The sequence below is a fragment of the Carassius gibelio genome, chromosome B14, assembly GCF_023724105.1.
Source record: "Carassius gibelio isolate Cgi1373 ecotype wild population from Czech Republic chromosome B14, carGib1.2-hapl.c, whole genome shotgun sequence".
Taxonomy (NCBI): domain Eukaryota; kingdom Metazoa; phylum Chordata; class Actinopteri; order Cypriniformes; family Cyprinidae; genus Carassius; species Carassius gibelio.
Genome location: NC_068409.1, coordinates 21,582,315 through 21,602,235, shown reverse-complemented (window position 1 = coordinate 21,602,235; position 19,921 = coordinate 21,582,315). Strand labels below are relative to the sequence as shown.

Sequence of the window (19,921 nt, the reverse complement as noted above, 5' to 3'; positions counted from 1 at the left end):
TCTTGATATTGTACAGATCAGATCTGAATTGGACATGCTTAATCTTTGGCCTTTAGCTTGGATTCATCAATGTAATAGATTTATTTTCGCAGGCCAGGCTTTTTTTTTTATTATTGCTTGCCTTGTATTTCACTTTGATAAATAGTTGAACGATTGTGTCACGTCAGAGATAAGCAGGTCAACACTGAATCTGTGAGCACATAACTTTGCAGGAAGTAGTTCTGCCCTTTTCTAGTCCCTTGTGTGTTCATTAACTACTTCAGCTAATTTGGTAATGTTGTTAGCTACTTATAGAATTGCTGAATTCCTAACTTTTTTTTTTTTACTACTAAATCCATCATGGAGCTTTGGGTATGCAGTCAGTGCATTACAGATAAGATTGTAAATGAGATATAATTCAACTGTAAAATGCAAACAAACGACTATTTCCACTGATAGTCAGATGGGATGAGAGTCACAAGATGTTGAAGTTGTGTCAGATCAGAGCATGCGAGCCCACCGCTCCAGCTAATCAGAGGATAATCGCTGGAGTGCGATTAATTAAAGAACAAATCATGTTTGATGTCACTATTGACAGCTGTTTGTATAATTATCAGGGCAGATGTCACTCATTAAATTAATATTACTGTAAAATGATAGTCGAAATGCTTCATTATTTTTTGAGTTAATTGATTTACAATGATTATGCACATTAAGGTCCTTCTACTTGAGATATTACAATTTGATATAACTTCTCTATGTTAATGTATTGTAAAATGTAATTTATTCCTGTGGTGCAAAGCTGGATTTTTCAGCATCATAACATATATCTTCAGTGTCACATGATCCTTCAGAAATCATTCTAATATGCTGATTTGCTGCTCAAGAAACATTTCTTACTATCAATGCTGAAAACATTATTTTTTGTGGAAAGATGCATTTTTTTCCCCTCCGGGACTATTTGATTCATAGAACGTTCAAAAGAGCAGCATTTATTCGAAATAGAAATCTTTGTATAGTAAATAATGTTATAAATGTCTTGACTATCACTTCTGCTCAATTGAATACATCCTTGTTCAATACAAGTACTAATATTAATATTTCTTTAAATATTGCAGACTGAAATGTAGATTATATTACAGTGTAATTTCAATAGGCACCTTTTTTAAATTTTAATGTCAGGTGGTGGAATAATAATTCTGCTAAAATTACAACATATTTTCTAAATAGTCTTTGACCCGTGTCACCATGTGAAACATTAACTTTGCTGTTTGAAATGTCAACTATTAAGGTGTCTGTAGATGGTCCGTGTTTGTCCTGTGTCAGAGACTGAAGCAGAGCTGATCTGTGGCTGTGCTCTCAGTGACCTGAGCACAGTGGATAACTGCCTGTAATTGAGTTTGGCTATCAGGAGGAAGTGGTCTAGTGAATGAGACCCAAGCAGTGTTTGGAAATGAGAAGGCAGGAGGAAAACGTAGTAGTGCCACCTGACCGGGCCAACACACTCTTATGATAATTCAAACTATTTTAGGTTTTGGCGAATTGGTGGCTGATTCATATGAAGTCATACGATTCCATTGGAACGTTTTTGTATGATATGCTTACACCCCACTCACGGTTAGATTTAGGGGTGGAACGTCTTGCTTATGATGTTTTTTTGTTTATTTCTTTTTTTTTCGAGAAATTATACTTAAAGCGAATTCATATGAAATTTTTTCTAAAGATTGGGTGGACCAGAATAATTCCTAGACTCAGTACTGGTTACATCCAAAGATCTTCATGATTAACCATGACCTAATTAAGGAAAAGTTTTGCAGAAAGTCTTTTCCTCTGCTTCCTCTCAATCCCCCTCCTAAAAACTCCAGAGAGCGACGGCCTGGTGGGGGGTAAGTGCAGTGTGTGTGAACAATGGGACGCCCCCTTTTAGCCCAGGTCTGCCCCCTCCTTAGCACATTCCACAGGGGACCACCAAGACCTCCTCACTGGGACCCTAAAGCCAGGAACGGCAACAAAGACTCAGCCGGAGGATCTTCAACAGAGGATTGACTGACCGTTGAATGAAAGAGGAGGGAGTTTTGACTGACAGAAGAAGGCCGGCAGTGAGAGGCAACTTAACATGTTACTAAGAGGAGCTGCCACTGCGTTTGATTGAGCGAGAGCGTGTGACCCGCTCACAGGGAATGTGAGGAACGCTTCAAAACTTTGCCCGGGGCGGGATTCAGCGGCTCTGACTCACCCTGAGTCATCTGTACACTCCGAATGGGGCAGATGTGTACAGACATGAAGAAAAAAGCCCCATGCTTCCTCGGCCCAAGACGTGTGTCTCTTGTGACATTGTTAGTGTTGTTTGTGGTTTTCCCAGAGTAAATCTGGCACAGCACAGAGTGATGTCGGATGGGTGCTGTATAAAATCTGGCCCTGTGTTTGTGGCTTTCCACACTTGAAGGCAGATACAGGCTGCCACTGAAGTTCCTTGTTAACACTTCCCATTTGCATGCTGTTAAATCGACACTCCCTGGGCCCCCAAACTTGGCCGGTGGGTCTGTTCCTGTTCCCTTGCATCCCGCTGGATAGGGACGGCTTTGTAGGAAGTGTTTGTGCCGAAGCAGCTTTTCTACACTTTTTTTTCTTCTTTTCGCTCTCTCCCTCTCCTTGTGCCATTTCATCCATCCTGGATTTCTGCATAGTCTTGTCCAAGTGTTATCCCCCCGTTTCTTTCACTTGTCCCACTCCTTTCACCTCCCTGTCTGCTCTGTGTGTGGGAAGCTTTCCAGATGATTTTAATACCAAAACAGACTGCTTCAGCGAAGGCTGCTGTTTGCTTAAACCCTTCCTCCCATGGCTTTGTAATCAGGCATTAGCATGGATGATATGTGCTGGAGTATTCGAGCAGATACTGACTAGAGTCTTGAGCTCTGGATACAGTTCTCCTTTGGGACATTCCCCTAACCTCATTCCTCAGAAAAACTCCTTGTGTGTGTTATTGGAGAGGTGGTGGGTTTTTTTCGTTCACTGTTTTAGTTACATTGGTTGACGGTGATCCAGCCGTGAGCAGTGCTCAGAGATCTTCTCCCAAGGTGTGTTTCTCACTTCCTAAATTCCGTTTTACAGCTGCATAAACATCTCGCACAAACATTTATGTAAAACCAAATACTTTCATATAAGTGCATCACAATACGTGAACTGTTGTTGGGAAGTAGAGGCTCAGTAAGTTTTTATTTTAAAGAAAGCAAAGAGGCAATGAGTTAAAATATTACAAAAGGTTTCTGTTTTAAACAAATGGTGTTTTTATTAATCAAAGTATCAGAAATATGATATATCAAAAAATGTTTCAAAAACATTTAAAAACAAACTTCCTGACCCTACACTTTTAAAGGGGGGGTGAAATGCTCGTTTTCACTCAATATACTGTTAATCTTGAGTACCTATAGAGTAGTACTGCATCCTTCATAACTCCAAAAAGTCTTTAGTTTTATTATATTCATAAGAGGAAGATAGTCTGTACCGATTTTTCCCGGAAAAACACGACCGGCTGGAGGCGTGACGTGTGGGCGGAGCTAAAGAATCACGAGCGTGAGTAAGCTTTTGAGTTGAGAGCGTTTGGAAGCTGTGACACAGATCCAGAGGCTGAAATTTAAACGACGTCTCTATGTGGTATGTACTAAAACCTGTATATATTTGCTTAGCGGTTTTGGAAAATGAATAAGTTTTTTTTAAGCTGTACATGTGGAAAGTGCAGTTTGATGACAACATCTCATGTTGTGTACTTGATGTGCTTACGCGCCGATAGCTAAGTTAACAACACAGAGATATTTGAAGCAGTTTTACTCACTGCCTGTGGTTCCAACACACGATCGTGACCCTTTTTCGTTGGGACTGCATTATCCTTAAGAAATAAACGATGTGCAAACCCGGCGTCAAACTGGGCCTTGTTTGTATAAACAAGCATCTTCTAAATGCAGGGAACAAACACTTGCACAACTCCGTCGATGCCCTGTAAAAATAAACTCCATCCACTGGTCCCTTAATGCTGTTTTTTTTTTGGTAATCTTTGCAGGGTTGTCTTGCCCTGGCAACCAAAAACACTGACATTTCGCGACGCTCTCGCTCTGATCAGTGAATGTTTGTGCTCTGCTATACGGGAGCGCGCGCTCTTCCGGCAGAAGTGTCCTCAGGACCCATATAAGGAAATTCCGCTCCATCTAACGTCACACAGAGCCATACTCGAAAAAAACTTTCCGAAACTTGTGACAAACCGGAAGGAGTATTTTTGGAACAGAAATACTCCTTCAAACGTACAACTTAATTTTTGAAACTTTGTCCATGTTTAGCATGGGAATCCAACTCTTTAACAGTGTAAAAAACTCAGTATGCATGAAATAGCATTTCACCCCCCCTTTAAAGGGTAGTGTATGTCAACATGAAACGACATGAACGCCCATACAAATAGATATTGGGTTGGTGACCCTTCAGAAAAAAAAATTCCATTCATAAACATTAATGTATTGTTATGAACCAACAATGAAGAATATTTAACAAGTATTGTTATTTTATGTTAATATTAATTTGTATCATCAACTAATGCCGCGTTTCCACCGAAATTACCCGGAACATTTTTACCAGGAACTTTTTTTCCCAGGAACTTTTTTCCCCCCAGACCTGTTGCTTTCTGCGTTTCCACCGCGGTGTAAAGTACCGGGTAGATTAGGCAAATGACTGGTGACGTAGGTCTGCGCGCGTTTCTCAATACAAAGTACCTCTGATTAAAAAAAAAAAAAAAAAAGTACGCTGATTTTGGACGTGCATCCTCGGTAGTTAGTTCAGACTTTGTGCATTCGACTGGGGAGTGTGATGTCTGCAACTAAGCAAGTCCGGTAAATCTATAAACAGCAGCGTAACTATACTATATATATATATATATATATATATATATATATATATATATATATATATATATATATATATGATACTTGATAACTTCAGTCAGCTCGTCTTGGCTACTGCAATTTTCCCTACTGTATATTTACAATAAAACGAATTATGATATCAAATACCACTGCCTCCTTTCGTTTTCATTTAAGCATAATAACAACTGCAGAAATGTACTTAGGTCAGGGAAATGTGTATATGCAGCCATTACAATGAAAGAAATATTATATAGACTTGCCTTTTTTATTTTCATTTTAACATATAGATAAATTGAATACAGACCAAAGAAAACCTGTTAGATTTACCCCGCAGCTGAATTATATTTTATGTTTAACCACTAAAGACACATCAGAGCCAGCGGCGCATATCAGAAGGTCTATCCCAGGAGAGGCTGCTCTCTGCGGATACATGAGGACTGAGCTCCCGCTGATTGAGTGGAGCTCACCGTCTACGAGATCGGCGAAACACATTTTTAAATAGGCGCTGTCTTTATAAATAAACAACAGATTTGAGTTTCAAACAACTACATTCTCGCCTGAAATACTTTTAAAATTACATTTCATGACACAATAACAGTAATATTTTGAAAATGTTGATCCGAATAAATGGTGGCTGAACTCAACCAATGCTGCGTGAACTCAACCAATCAGCATGTTTAGCGCCAAAGTCCCGCCCCCGAAAGTTCCGGAACTTTAAAAAAGTACCACCTCGCCAGCAGGGACTTTCTGGGGGGCATTTTTTTACCCGGAACTTTTATTTAGTTCCTGGTTCCTGCGGTGGAAACACACCAAGTACCGGACCAAGTCCCTAGTTCCTGGGTAAAGTTCCTGCGGTGGAAACGCGGCTTTAGCATTAACTCATGTTAACAAATTGAACCTCAGTTTTAAAGTGCGATATGATTGTATCATAACAGCCTTAATGTAAAGCAGTAATGATCATTATGACTAAATGATGTCTGTGGTTTTTCTCCCGCCTTTCACAATCATTTGTGGCTGTTTTGAGAGCCGAGAGATGTAGGCCAGGGGCTCATCTGGGTTTTGGGCAGAAGCCCTCTACTCTGGGAATGTTCCAGATTTCCTGTAATCCCTGCTAATTACTCCCACGGCCAACATCAAGACTCCCCCTGATGAGCCTCAGTCCAGGGCTCGTTTAAGCCCGTTCGATTACCTAATTCTACACTTCATACACATGTAAAAGAGCATTTGGAGAGAATGGAGAATTGAGGTGGTGTGTGTTCGGGCAGACGGGCGGAGGCGGTTAAAGAGCTCCCTTGCAGACCTCTGTCAATTTAACTGACGAGGTGATGGGAACTCTCTTAAAACGGTCATCAAAACCAAATGTCTCGGCTCCGGTCCCAACTCTGGCTCTGATGTTTAAATGTGTTTTTTTTCCCCTACTCCCCTATGACTGTTCAGTTTGCCACAAGTCACTCAGACAGACTCTGGATGAACATTTTTAAGGTGGGGCAAAGTCATAAGACAAAATGGAGGACCGTCCTGCAAACCTCAAAATGGCCACATTTGATCTTATTTCACTCTTTGAGAGCAGAAGATCCTCTTATTGGATGATTTATTGACATTCCTGTCCATATATAATATCCTAGATGGTCGAGATGTCAGTCAAAAGCATAGTAAGTTTATCCCGGTGTAGGTTTCGCGTATTGCTGCCGCTCTTCCCATCAACTTCATGGCTATCCAGTTTCCTAAGCCCAACAGGTCTATCAGAATCATTGTTGCAGTTTTGTAGCTTTGAGGACTTGGAAATATGATCTTTGGCCTGACCTCATCCTGCCCGTTGGCCCCTCTTTTTCTCTTTCTCTTTTACCATCCCCTCTTCTTTCTTGTGCATTACCTCAATGCTTGTCCGTCAGTTTCGACATCTGGTGGATTTCAGCCGCTCTTAGATGTCGGTTATAAACACTGACAGAGAACAGCTCGGGCTTCCACTGCTTTGCTTTCCCAAAGAGGATACAATGTAGCGCTCCTGCATTAAAACCTTTCATATGCTGAAGGTTAAGTAGGCGTTTTGTTTATAAAAAGCGGATTTTGAGTCAGGAAGAATGTAAGTGTGAAAATGAAGGGGATCTAGAATCGGAGAGCCATGCAGTGAGAGTGTTTGTGGTTTCAGTCATATGCGGCTTATGGTGGGCTTTCAAAATCTCCAAACAAGACGTGCTTTGACCTAGATAGAGCCCTCTTTTGAACCTCAGGTTGTTTGTGTGGATCTTTTATGGCTGTTTGAAGTTAAAGAGCTGTCTTTGCTCAGTCCTGTACTGTATGAGACACAGACAGAGAGAAATATACAGAAAGTTGAGTTGTGTGGGAAATGTCCTTCTGGTGACTATTTTTATACATGTTATGATGTACATATGCGCTCAACTCAAACTTTATGTGGTTTGAATGCTAAAAGAAAGTTGAAATAAGCAGTGGATTCTAAGAGGTTTATGTGTTTATATGTATATTCAAGAGCAATCATAATATATATTTTTTTTGTTAATTAAAAGCCAGTCACCACTCTATTCAAACAAAATATGAACTGTTATTTAGGGCTGCACGATTGCGGAAAAAAAATCATAATTGTCGATTATTTCTTTGAAATTGAAATTGCGATTATTAATTAAGAATATCACAATTTACATTGAATTATGTTTATACCATTGTTTGATGCAACTGCATGCCGTATATTTATATGAAAACAAACAAGCTGATAACGTTACTACTGAAAAAACTTTAGTGCTTTCCTATAGTATTAAGCCTCAGATGTCAAATATACATGGGATTAGTCTCTTTAAATAAAAAAAAAAGAAAAAGAAAAATATGAATGGTATTATAATGTTATTCTAAAAACAATGGAAAAACCCTTAAGATTACATAGAAGGGAAAAAACAACGTCTTAAGCGTGCAGAATAACATAAGGGGACTCTGAACGATTAATTGCCACTTTTGAACTTTTGTTTGAAATGCATCTTGCAGTGAAAGCTTGCGTATACTGTTTGTTTTTGTTACATAGCAACTAATCTAAAGCTCTTTCATTTATTCCATATTGTCATGAAGAATTACAAGAAAAGATGTGCTTGGGAGGGGCGGCAAGAATTGTTTTATTACATTTTGATGATGTGCATCATCCTGTGTTTACCTCTTAGCATAACTTTTACTTTGCAGCAGAGCTTTGGTTTGGGGCTATTGCCGTTTGAGGGGGAAAGTGAGTTTCCTGCAATCCCCCAGAGCGTTTGTTACTATTTGACTGATTATTTTAGGTGATGTATTTATTGTCACTGCTCAGCCAGGCCTGCAGTTTCTCACGTTGGATCTTCCCACCCCCTGCTAACCTCTCTGCTGTCATCCATCTGTGTGTGTCCTCATGCAAACATGTGCACAGATGTTCATTTTTGGAGAGGGTTTGAGGATTCCTTCATTGTAGCATTAGAGTGAGCTGTGTCATCAGCTTTTCATGTTTTTTCTCCTTCTCTTTTTCAACCCCCTCTTCCTTTTCGTCTCTTCCTGGCTTGTACCTTTTGCCCTCTTTTTCCTCACGGGTAAATAAACGGTGCATTCCAGGCTGTCAGTGTCTCTGCTTACGCGCAGGCTCATTGTAATTAGTCTTTTATTGTATCTCTGGCTGGAGGAATTGGTTGGGGGTGTGTAATTGCTTCCAACTGAACTTTGCTCCATTTTGTGGAGCCGGTGTGTCCACTCCTTCACCATGTCCCGTGCTTGGCTCCATAAGGGGATGATATGTCCTCTGGTATTTCATGCACTGTTATGGAAATTTTTATTTGATCTATACATTACCAGTGTTCCTGTAGATAAATGATGATATATTAAATACAACCCAACATTAAATTGGTTAACCGACCATCGTCAGCCTTAATCGATTGCATCTCTTATCGACAATTAACCGATAATCGATTAATCATTTACATCCCTAGTTCAAAGTTCACTTACATTATTCTGCACGTTAAGATATTAAGAACATGACAATTTATGGACTATTGGTCTCAGCCATTTCAGTGCATCCATAGAAATCGGCATCAAAATATTTTAATGTGCAGTCAAACCCATGTTTAATAGTTTTATGACATCAATGTATTGATCTTGATCTTTTCATCGCCATGTTGTGCTTGTCTACTTTCGCCCATGAGATCCGACCCTGATTGGTCATTAACTGACTTCCATGAAGTTTGAATGAGAAACTTCACACTCCGGCATTTATGAAAGGACTATATCAGTAATGAACAACAGAGATCCGTTGATTCCTCTGTTAAACTCCAAACATGAAGTGTCCTGACTTTTAATGTGTCTGTGAAAGAGCCAGTCCAAGTTAAATGATTCACAATGAGGTGACCTGGGAAGTGGTGTAGGCAGGGAGCTTTTGTGAGTGGAGACAAAGCCCGAGACGGCACGCTGGGGCGGGAGAGGGAGACAGACCCGGAGTGAGAGGCCAGAGTGATGTTGTGGAATCTCCCCAGGGACTTCTGGGTAAATGTTCATGGATGGCAGCCTTTTGGAATGCTTACCAGTGGGGAGTTTTAATTGGCCAGGGGCCCTGCTCTGGTTTAGCAATCAGAGATTGACTGGTACAAAAGGATGAAAACTTGTGGGTGATCGCTCAAGTGTGTACATCAATCTAACATATGTGTGTCTCACTGCACTGATTCAGGGTTTTTGAGGATTTACGAGGTATTAAGGCTCCCTGCCCGGCATCATACTTTACATCTGGTTTGTGTTTTGTGTAGTCTTGATGTTGCTTTGTGCCTAAGTGCACCACAGAAGACCAAGAGATGGTTTAACTGCTGCGCTCTTACCCTGGTTAATGATCACACAAAAGTCCCGTGATTAAGAGTCAAGCGTTATGACTTGGTAGGATACGATCGGGACCTTGACTTTTGGTGAAAACAAACTCCTATTTCCTCTTCATTAACCCACGTGCCATCTGAAAAGAAAATATTGGTGGTTTGGTATTTTGACAGCTGTATGTGTGAGATTTGAATCCCTTATTAATTTAAGGAAGCATCATTTCGCACACGCTTTTCTTGGCCTTGTGGCAGACTGCCATGTGTCTTCATTTCTAATTCTCCTCAGCTGAAATTCCTAATCTCTGAACCGTTTCAAAGCGAATTTTGAGTGCTTGTTTTATATGATTTGAATGAAGAGCTCAGCAAGAAGTGGATTTAAACATTTCTGTGGGTCTAAATCTTTTTTGGATGTGATTTATGCGAGTTTAGAGTGCAACCAGATGTAGGTAGCGCTGACTGTAACTCTTTCAAACTTGAGATGTTTCTACTGAAACAAGGGTAGTTGACATGAAATACTTTTTTTTTGGTATGTTAACACATCCTTCAGTGCAACATAATGTAGTTCATCTCCAAAATGTTTTATGAATAATTCTTATGCTGTTTTTACGAGCTTATATTAAATAAGAGACTTACGAATATTCATATTTTTTAAGTTGCGATGTAACAGAAATGGAAGACATTTTGTTCAGTTGTTGATTTAATATTCACGGCTAAATGCTAGTTTAAAGTCCATTGCAATAAAGGGGCAGGGTTAAAATACACACTGGAAAATCAGGCCATGATGTTAATTGAAAAAAATAAAAATATATAAATGCAGTCATTCACAATGAGATCAATAACATGCTTTTAAAAAAACAGATCATGACTGCTTTAAAAGTTTGTTGAAAAAATGACATTAATGTGATAGTTCACCCAAAACTTTAAATTCTGCCATTAATTACTCACCCTCATGGGTTTGGAATGACATTAAGGTGTATTTAACGACAAAACTTTTATTTTTGGCTGAACTATATCTTTTAAACATGAATTTTCCATTATGCATTAATATAAAATTTAACCTAAAAAAAAACGTCAAGGACGTGTTTTGCATCAATTGTCCATCTACCACGGTTAAAAATTGGTCACATTCTTGACTGCACGATTACCTCTGTTAAACCATTAATTAACCAATTTGAAGGTGACGGAAAGTCTCCCTAGTCTAAACTTGTTTTCCTGTCGTGAATTTGAATAGAATATTTTGGTCAAACAGTAATCTGGCGGTGGCTTTGTTTTGTCTATTCACTCTGTGTGTTGCTTCCTTTATTTCAGCCTTACCGGAAACAAAGGCCATAGTTTGCAGATCGAGCCCATGTGTCCCCGCTTGGCTGGACTGTAGCGTATTGTAACAGGGTTTCCTGCCCTGCACGAGTGTCAGTTGGGCCACTTGGCGTGGGATATCCTGCTCGTTAACTCAGTTCCTCATTAATATGACACTTGCCCCATGGGGCTACAGAGAGATGTGTCGCTCAGAGGATCGCTCGTAACTGCAGATTAAATAGCAAAAGGGATTAGCAGCGCTCATTCCAAACAACGTCTGATACGTGACCTCTGCAGACGGATCAAGTGAAGAACCTGCTTTTGAAATTGCCCAGCTTTGGTTCAGCAGTGTAACCTGTGAATGTGGCCTCAGAGGATCAGGGAATAGTTGGTGCTCTCCGTGGAGCATGAGGAGGATATATCAGGAATGGAAAAGGGGGCTGGATTAGAAAAACATCACTCTAATGAAAGGTCAACAGACCTGTGAAGTGAGTTTTTTGCTAATGTTTTCATAGTGTTAGACCTGAGGAATGTGTCCTTGAGCACAGTCTCTAAGCCTTTTGAATCGCCCCCTTCACATTACCTCTGCAGTCAGGCCTGTTAGCCCCGCTCACGGCATCAACAGAACACGCATGAGTGCATTGGCCTGTTCAGGGAAAATAGGATTTTCTTTGCTCTTTTGAATCATAAGAAATGTAGTCAGATTCTAAGGTTCATCAAGCTCATTTGTGGAAAATAAGTGGAAAAAGTGGGTCATTCTGAATGCATCTTGGTTATGATGTCAGAACTGTTAGTTTATTAACATATGGCAGCTCACATTTATGCACTTGTTTATAATAGGCTTCCCAAATGGGGGTTTGTGAAGGAACTGCAGGGGGTTTGTGAATTGATGAAAAGAAAACCAAATAAATACATAATAAATGGGCCTGCTAATAATAATAAGTATTATTATTATTAGTATTATTGGCATCAGAGAACTGTGAACATGCAAGTTATTTGAATATTGAAAAATGTTCATCATGCCTTAATGTTTGGGGGAGTATTTTCCAGGGAATTGGAATAAATTACTTGCCTTCAGTTGAAGTATTAAGCTATATATGAGAATTTTATTTTAACATACAACAACAATCATACGCTTCAGCTTTAATTTGCAGGTACAATAGCAAAAACCGCCTGTGTTATAGTGAAAGCAAAAATAGTCCTTAAAAACTGAACGTCATTGTTAATAGTGCCCTGAAAAAACAAAACTTGACGAATGTTACTAAAATGCAAATGTGTAGAATATGTTGTTTAAGAAAGGGAAAAGGTAGTCATTTAGACTGACATTGAGCGAATAAAAGCTTGTCTCATTAAATCTAGTGAAGGTTACAGGACAATATGGCCTAGATGCAAGCGTTAAGTGCCTTCTTACAGAGGCCTGTTTTTCTCAGTGCTTCACTCCAAGTGCCATTAAACGACCCCCTTGACATCATCCACCATTTTGTTTAGTGATCGTACGCACCGGCCAGCTCTGCTGTCATTTCCATTTAGCCGTCCTACATTTATTGCGAGTCTCTGAAAGGCATCATTGTGCTGGCAATAGTGTTGTAAACTTGTCATGGCAGTGTATGAGAGATGCTGGATTGGATTTGGAGAGAAAGAGAAAGTAATTCCCCTCTTTATTACCGCCATATGAGCAGTTGCTCTGTAATAATGGGTTCCTGTTACAGTTTTCCCGTTTGAAAACGCTCCCATTGCGGTGGGAACCGCACAATGAAAACCTGAGGAGTTGTGTCTTTACCTTCTGTACAACTCTATTAATAGAGAGTGCCAGCTGTTTCCTCACGTACAAGATGCCAGCTGTGGCCTCTCATACTCGTTGAGTGAAACAAAGTATTTGATTTTAACAAAAAATCTGTGCTAGTGGTGACCAAGTCTAGGTGACAGAGCTTAAACAAAAGGTCCCGGGCATCAATTTGAACTTGTTTTAAAAAAAGTTAATCTCAGGTACTTTAAAATTAAATCAGAAGATATTATCAAAGCATTGTTGACACAACGAAAGATTGTCTATTCATAAATAGCATTTCATTGCATCAGACCTGTGCAATAAAGTGCACTTTTGGAAACTTAATGATAAAATAAAAGTGCACAAGACATCATGATACTCATAATGTTGGTTTAATTTTACATTGCTAGCAAATATATTGTGGAAACTCCACATCACCAAGAGCTGGCGATTACCAAGAGTGCTTGTTGAAATATAAAACTCTGATTTCTGGCTCTTTTTGTTTTTGTAAAGCGCTGTAAATCTTAGTAAATGTTATGTGTGCTTCATAAATGCTTTAGAGCTGTTGCTCAATTTGTCCTTGTTGATATCAAGGTGCTTGTCCATTCAGGGAAAGAGACATTTTGAAAGCTCTCCTATCTTCACCCTGTATTCACGATTCTGTAAATGAAGGTCGGACTGTCCAAAGATAGCCTCAGGCCACACAAAGAGAGGAGTGCCGAGATCTGTCTTCATGCAGATGGTGTAAAAGCAGGAGAGTGCATCAGCAGGGACATGTCTGAACATGCAAGGCACATTTTGGAGGAGACAGCATACAATAGAAAGGCTATGATTTAGAAATCAAATATCTAGCTGTTATCTGTCTGCAATGTCTACGCTCATTTTCGCTCTGCCTTTTATCCCATTAAACCACTCTCATTTCAAAGCTAATAGCAATGCATGAGCGTCGTCTGCCAAAAGGAGGGAGTGTACTCATTAAACGCTCATTCCACAAAGGTTTCAAGCAATACTCATTTGGAGCATTTCCCCTCAAGGGTTCATGTTTTATCACCATCTGCAAGTTGTTGTTGTTATCTCTTATGAAATCTGGCCAAAAAAACACATCTGATTTAGTTGGATCGGGCCGTCTCGAACCCTAGGCCACAACTGAGAAAAAAAGCTTCTTGTCAAATAGTAGTTCCCCTCCTTCTGTGGTTACCGCAGCTTGCGCTTGTGTAAAGATGGCTCTGGTGTTGGGATGTGTGCCATGTTGTTTTGTGCTCTCACAGGAGTGTGTGAATCATGTTGTCACTTCCATTTTGAATGTCTCCCATCACTGTGAGGAATTGTCTTTTTTGCACCTTAAAACTAGAGTTTAAACAAACTAAATGGGTTTTCTTCCGTTTTCTTTGCATATTGAATTATTTAACGATTTATTTTGAGATTTGAGCTTAGTGAGGGTAGGCCACTGTTGTTGTTTTTTTTGAGCATTGAAACTTAAAAATTAGAAATGTTGCCTTGCTAACTAGGCATGTTTTCTTTGTTAAAAACAAAACTGTGAAGACCAGACAGTTGGATCCTATGTCATATATAATTTTCATAACACATTATCCTTAAATTTATTTTTTTTCCACCATGATTTTCCATTGTTGCATCAACTACTTATTCCAGCCCTTTGAAGTGTACTTCTATCCCTGAGCCTTTTTTTCATTCATGGAAATTAAATGTCATCTACCTAAGGTTGTTTGTCCAATAAATTCAGTATGCAAATAAATGCATAAAAGAAGACCAATCACAGTTATTATGTAAATATTAAAAGACAGTTACATTTTGAGTGACGAACATCAACAATGTCATTCCAAAGTATTGTGTATTTGTAAATGTGTTTCAATCTATTCTATTGAGGGAAAGGGTAGCTGCGAAATGACTATAAAAATAGGATTTCATTTATCACATTAGAATTCGAATGATGATTCTCCACAGCTCATATCCACCTGAGATGATGGTTTTGATGACACTCATGCAGGCATGTGGACGTTGTCACGTGTCTTATTAGGCAGACAACAGGGAAGCCCATTACTCTGTTTCTTTTGGCAGCAGCATGTTGATGTGGTGGCCAGAGCGATTTATAATGACGGCTGGCCTGAAATAATCCTCCAGGGAATTTATGACTTCTGATTCAGATGGTCCGGCCTGTGAATGAGAGTGTGTGGGTGGTGGGTCTGCTGGTCAGTCCCTAGCAGGGTCACAGTGCAGGGCCTGTCTCAGAGGAGTGGCTGTTAACCTTTGACCTCTGTGGTTAAGCCTGCTGGCTAGTGGCGTGGGGTTATGGGGGGTGAAGTCTGTCTGTGGCCGGGGGCACATCGTGACCAGGGAAGAAGGAGAGAGGGGAATGGGGGGCGTCAGGACTAATCTGGGTTTTGTCCACAGGGCAGTTTCCATCCCCTCAGAATGTTCTTGGGACTCCAGAACAGCAACAGGAAGTGACTTATTGGAGACAGCAATAACAAATCTCTTTTTCAGATTTATAGTCAGGTGGTTTACTCCTAAGGATCATATGGAAATGGATCTTATTGCTGTCAAAACGTTTGGCTTTGCGTTAAAGCAACATGAAATCACAGAAGCCTCCCTTTTGCATGTGTCTGCCAAGATTAGCTTGTGCATGCAGGCATATTGACTTTTAAAAGATGGACATATTGATTATAAAACTATTGAGTGAAACGTGAAATACGGTAACTGTTTGTTTTAGCACGCTGATGTGTCAACTTTTGGCTCTGCCAATGAGGTTAAGTACAGCTAGTGGCCCAGAAATCATACACTTTTACATTTGAAGGCCGTATTTTTATGCATAGCTGAAAAAATCGTTACAAAAATCACGTTTTCCCCTGCATAGATTGTTTTGATTAGTTAATGGTCTGTATTGAAATGGTCAAAGGTTCCGAATTGTTTTCCCCGTTCAGTAATTTGCGAGACCTGTGAATTGGGTTCCATTTTCTGTGTTTTTACTAGAATATTTGCTTTGCTTTTTCAGGTTAGGTTCTCTCTCTCCAAATGCCCTTATACAAAGAGCTGTGTGTTGGGCTGAGATATGATGTACAGGTCTTGTATGTACCTGATGCCAAGTGTGTGAATGTGAGTGAGTGATTTGGACGGGGTCCCAGTGGAGTTGAGGGGTACAGCTGGTCCGGTTCCACGGAAGGGTGAAGGTGCTGCTCTTACTCAAATTTATAGACCAGTTCCTTCAGACTCCTAATATATGAAGCCATAACTTCGGTTTATATTTTTTTGCAAATCTGCTTCAATGCAGGATTAAGGCGTTGAACACCCCAGTCAATACCAATGATATTTATTTAAAAAAGAGCAGACCATATCCATGCACATTAACACACGCTGCCTCTCCTTCCTGCTCCGTCTGTGTAAAACAAGCCCTGGCAGTGGTCAGTGACAATTCCTCTTGGATATTTTGTGAGATGGTGATTATTTGTAAGCTCTCAACAGCTCCTCGCTTTTCACTCACGCCGATGTGTTCAGCAGATGCTCCGATACGAGTTATCAGATATCGTAGTGCACATGATACAGTACACTGCGCCTGTTACAGACACTGAGCAGTGTTCATGAGTAAACCTAAGTTTGTCAACCATTAGAACTATAAACAACCATTATAACTAGCCATTTTAGAAATGTAGTTGACTCTTTATTTATTTTTTTAAAACTTTTACTTGGTCATTGTGTAAAGAAAAAAGATCACTATAATGTTTAGATCGGTGCTTTCATCCATTAGATCAATCTATTGAATGGTCCTAATCTGTTTTTCAAAAAGTCACTTTGCGAGCATTGGATGAGCATTATGTCACCTAATTAATATTCATGAGACATACTGGTGAAGGTTACAATCTTTTCAGATTGTTTTTTGTGCCCCGATTATCCGTCACAGGAACACAGTGGCCTTCAAAACCATCTAAATTTCAGTTAATAAATATGAAATGCATGGAACTAAATGTATATTCAAATTGAGAAATGGCCTGAGAGCGGGGATCTCTCATCGGTGTGCAGTGCTCTATCCTGAGTGGCCAGTCTTGGTGAACAGCAGCATGGGTAGCCAAACCGCCGGTCGGAGTCCAGTCCACTGAAAGGACCCTTGTGTTCTCTTGAATTCCAACAACCGCGTTAAAAAAAGAAAGAAAAACAAAACATTATTGCAGCTGCGACTTCGCAGTCCACCCTACTCACACTCCCCATGTTAATGTGACGCCTTGTTTAATCCAGCCGCTCACTGTCCATCTGTGCCATTCACTCGACGACCGCAGCGCAGACTTGTTTTCTGATGGGGCGAATCTCGAAGAAAGCCCAGGTTCCCTTAGAACTACCGAAACATGCGTCCACAGGGTCTTGAATATTCAGTGTTTGCTTTTTGTCTTGGATGCCTGTGGCTTGTCAGCTCACATTATTCTGTAAGCACATCGTGTTCACTTCTGTTCTTTGTTTGATTTGTATTGGAAAAGTTTGACGTTAGGTTTTCAGCTTTCAGTTCGCCAAACGTCTAGACATAGTTCATTCGTTGAAGAATGAGTAAATAAAATGACTTGGTCTTTAAGATTTAAAATACTACCGCTTTATTGGCATTGTAAAACAGCCTTATGCTGTCAGAGCGTTATATTACATTATAAAGTGGGGGTCCAGAAGTCTGAGACCATTAGTGAAAAAATGCCTTTTCATTTACAAATTACATAGTACAGCAGTTGCTAAGCTGGTTCACATCAATAAAATAAAAAATGTACAATAAATAATATATAATATTTTGTTGGATTTATGTTTTTACAATGTACAATTCTCTCTGTCTTTTTCAGGAAATCACCTGAAGGTGTGTCCTCAAGGTTTCTCCTGCTGTACTCTGGAGATGGAGGAGAAACTGAGTCAGCAGAGCCGCATGGACCTGAAAGCCCCCGTTCATCAGCTCAGCTCCAACCTGCAGAACAGCTTCACCCAGAGACACCGTCACTTTGACCGTCAGTACAACTCTTGCACACGTTCCTGCATGCAAATCTACCAAATCTGAACGCTTTGCTTGTCATTTGCATCAAAATGTGTGGCGATATTGTCGGTTAATCAGTTGCTGATCTGCTCGTGCTGCCCTTCCATACAGTGTTACAGTTAGTTTGACGGACACCCCCGGCTGCCAGACACACAGTCTATACATCCATTTCTCCACCTGTCCCTCAACATCCCACAGTCATCTGCCACACACACACACACACTCACGCGCACACTCTCAGGCTTGCAGACAGACCACACACACATGCAGAGGCCTGGCTTTCTCTCTGCAGTGCATGTGGCAGGGAATATCAGGCTGGGAGAGCGGGATCAGGTTTCCCCAGTGCAGGGCAGAGGGGTGCATGGGAACATGCATCGACACTGCTGACTCATTCAGGAGGGGAAAACCCCACAGACGCTCCGCCGGCTAACACACACACACATACTCGTCTGGTTTATAATGCATGTTTTATGTGTTTGCTTCTCTTCATGCCATAAAGAGTGTGTCAAATGGGGAAAAGTGAGACAAACTAAAGGCCTGGTCACACGCATCCAGCTTGAGTTCATCAAGGGTACATTTAATAGAAAACCATCTCTCTGGGTAGATACAATCAAGCCAGGGCTGTAAAGGACTGTAGCCTCTGAAATGAAACGGTGAGATGGTGTTTGGATTGATTGGTCAATGACTGGACAGAAAAGGAAGGAATAAATGAAGTGCTGATGGCACATCTCCCTCCACTCACACATGATTCGTCACCCATCCGCTCTGAGCCACAGCTATTTCTAAATGAGATCCATGTTAACTTGCATGTGGCCGGCCAGCTTTACTAAAGCTCTGTGTCTCTGGCAGAGCAGCCGGGCGGTTTTGAATGGACTCAACACAGTCGCTTTTCTGGCAAGTTTTGTCAGAGCTGGGGTGTGTTATGATGTTCTGGGTTGTTTGAAGCAAACTCCTAAATTATGTGTAACAACATCTGATGATAATATAAGTGTTTGTGTGACTAGTGTTGTCATAATACTAAATATTCAATAGTCAAAGCAATACCAGTGAGATTTTCACAATTCTCTATTAATCAAGAATGAATTCAAAGTGAATTATAAATAATATTCATATTAAACAACATTTTTAGCAAGAAAAGGATTTGCTTGGTTTAGGCAAATTAGAATTTAAATAAGGTTTTTAAATTTCTCGTTAATGTCTTGTCTTGTTTAATGATAATAATTATATTATTAATAAAAAATATTTGTTTCTGTTGTAAATAATAATTAAGCAACTTTATTAACAACAAAAAAGAAAATTTAAATATAAAAATAAATACAATTTCAATGTTTTTCTCTCTTAAAGGTATTTTAATATTAATGAGATTTTTTAAAATAATAAGAATAATTGTTGTTCTATCAGTAATTATTATTATTAAAATTGTTAGCAAGGAAAAATTACTTACATGTGAGTGCCTTCAATAGTATATTCATTTCACTGTGCGATGTAAGGTATTTTTCTTTTTCTTGTCAATGTTTGATGATAATAGACAGCACTATAAGGCATATTAGATTGGTTTATTAGGCATTTATTACGTTTATGTTTGAATAGAATCGTGATACTGAAAAAAAACATGTTTTTAGATCCCTGTTGCGGAAGAAGGAAACAGAATCAGAGGTGATGGCTTGCAGGGAACATTAATGGAAGTGAGAGGTGACCTGGTCGGCTCTAAAGATTGCCTGTTTGTGTGAATGTAAAAAGAAAGTGCGACTTCAGGGAGTGAATGGTAACAGGGATCGTGTGTATTGCAGCCAGATGTGAGCAGGAATGTGACGTGTCGGAATCCCTCCCGCCTCCTCCTCTGCTCTTTTTCTCTGCTGCCTTTTGTCCCCGTTCTCCCCCTTTTCTCTCTGCCATAAGTCTATGCCTTTCATTTCTCCTCCATCTCCAGGTTCTCAGGTCTTTTGAACTCTTACCGTGGGAATACGCTCTGAATCGCCAGTCTGCGTAAAATGTGCACTAGACCCTGGCATGTGACTTAATGAGCTAAACGGACTTAAAATACCAATAGCTTTTATGCTTGCAAACAAAGACACCATCAATGCATTCTTTCACTGAAACGTAAGTATTTTCTTCACTTTGGAAATGTCTAAGGTGTAAATGAGAT

General features: G+C 39.9%; 1 protein-coding gene across 1 annotated transcript in view; it reads left to right on the top strand.

Annotated features, from left to right (window-relative positions):
- The window catches only part of LOC127971385 (glypican-6-like), a 36,486-nt gene that overhangs the window by 4,515 nt on the left and 12,050 nt on the right, over window positions 1-19,921 (top strand). The window contains exon 2 of the mRNA XM_052574367.1: window positions 17,591-17,749. Within this exon, the coding sequence (XP_052430327.1) occupies window positions 17,591-17,749 (159 nt within the window). The remainder of the gene's footprint in view (window positions 1-17,590; window positions 17,750-19,921) is intronic.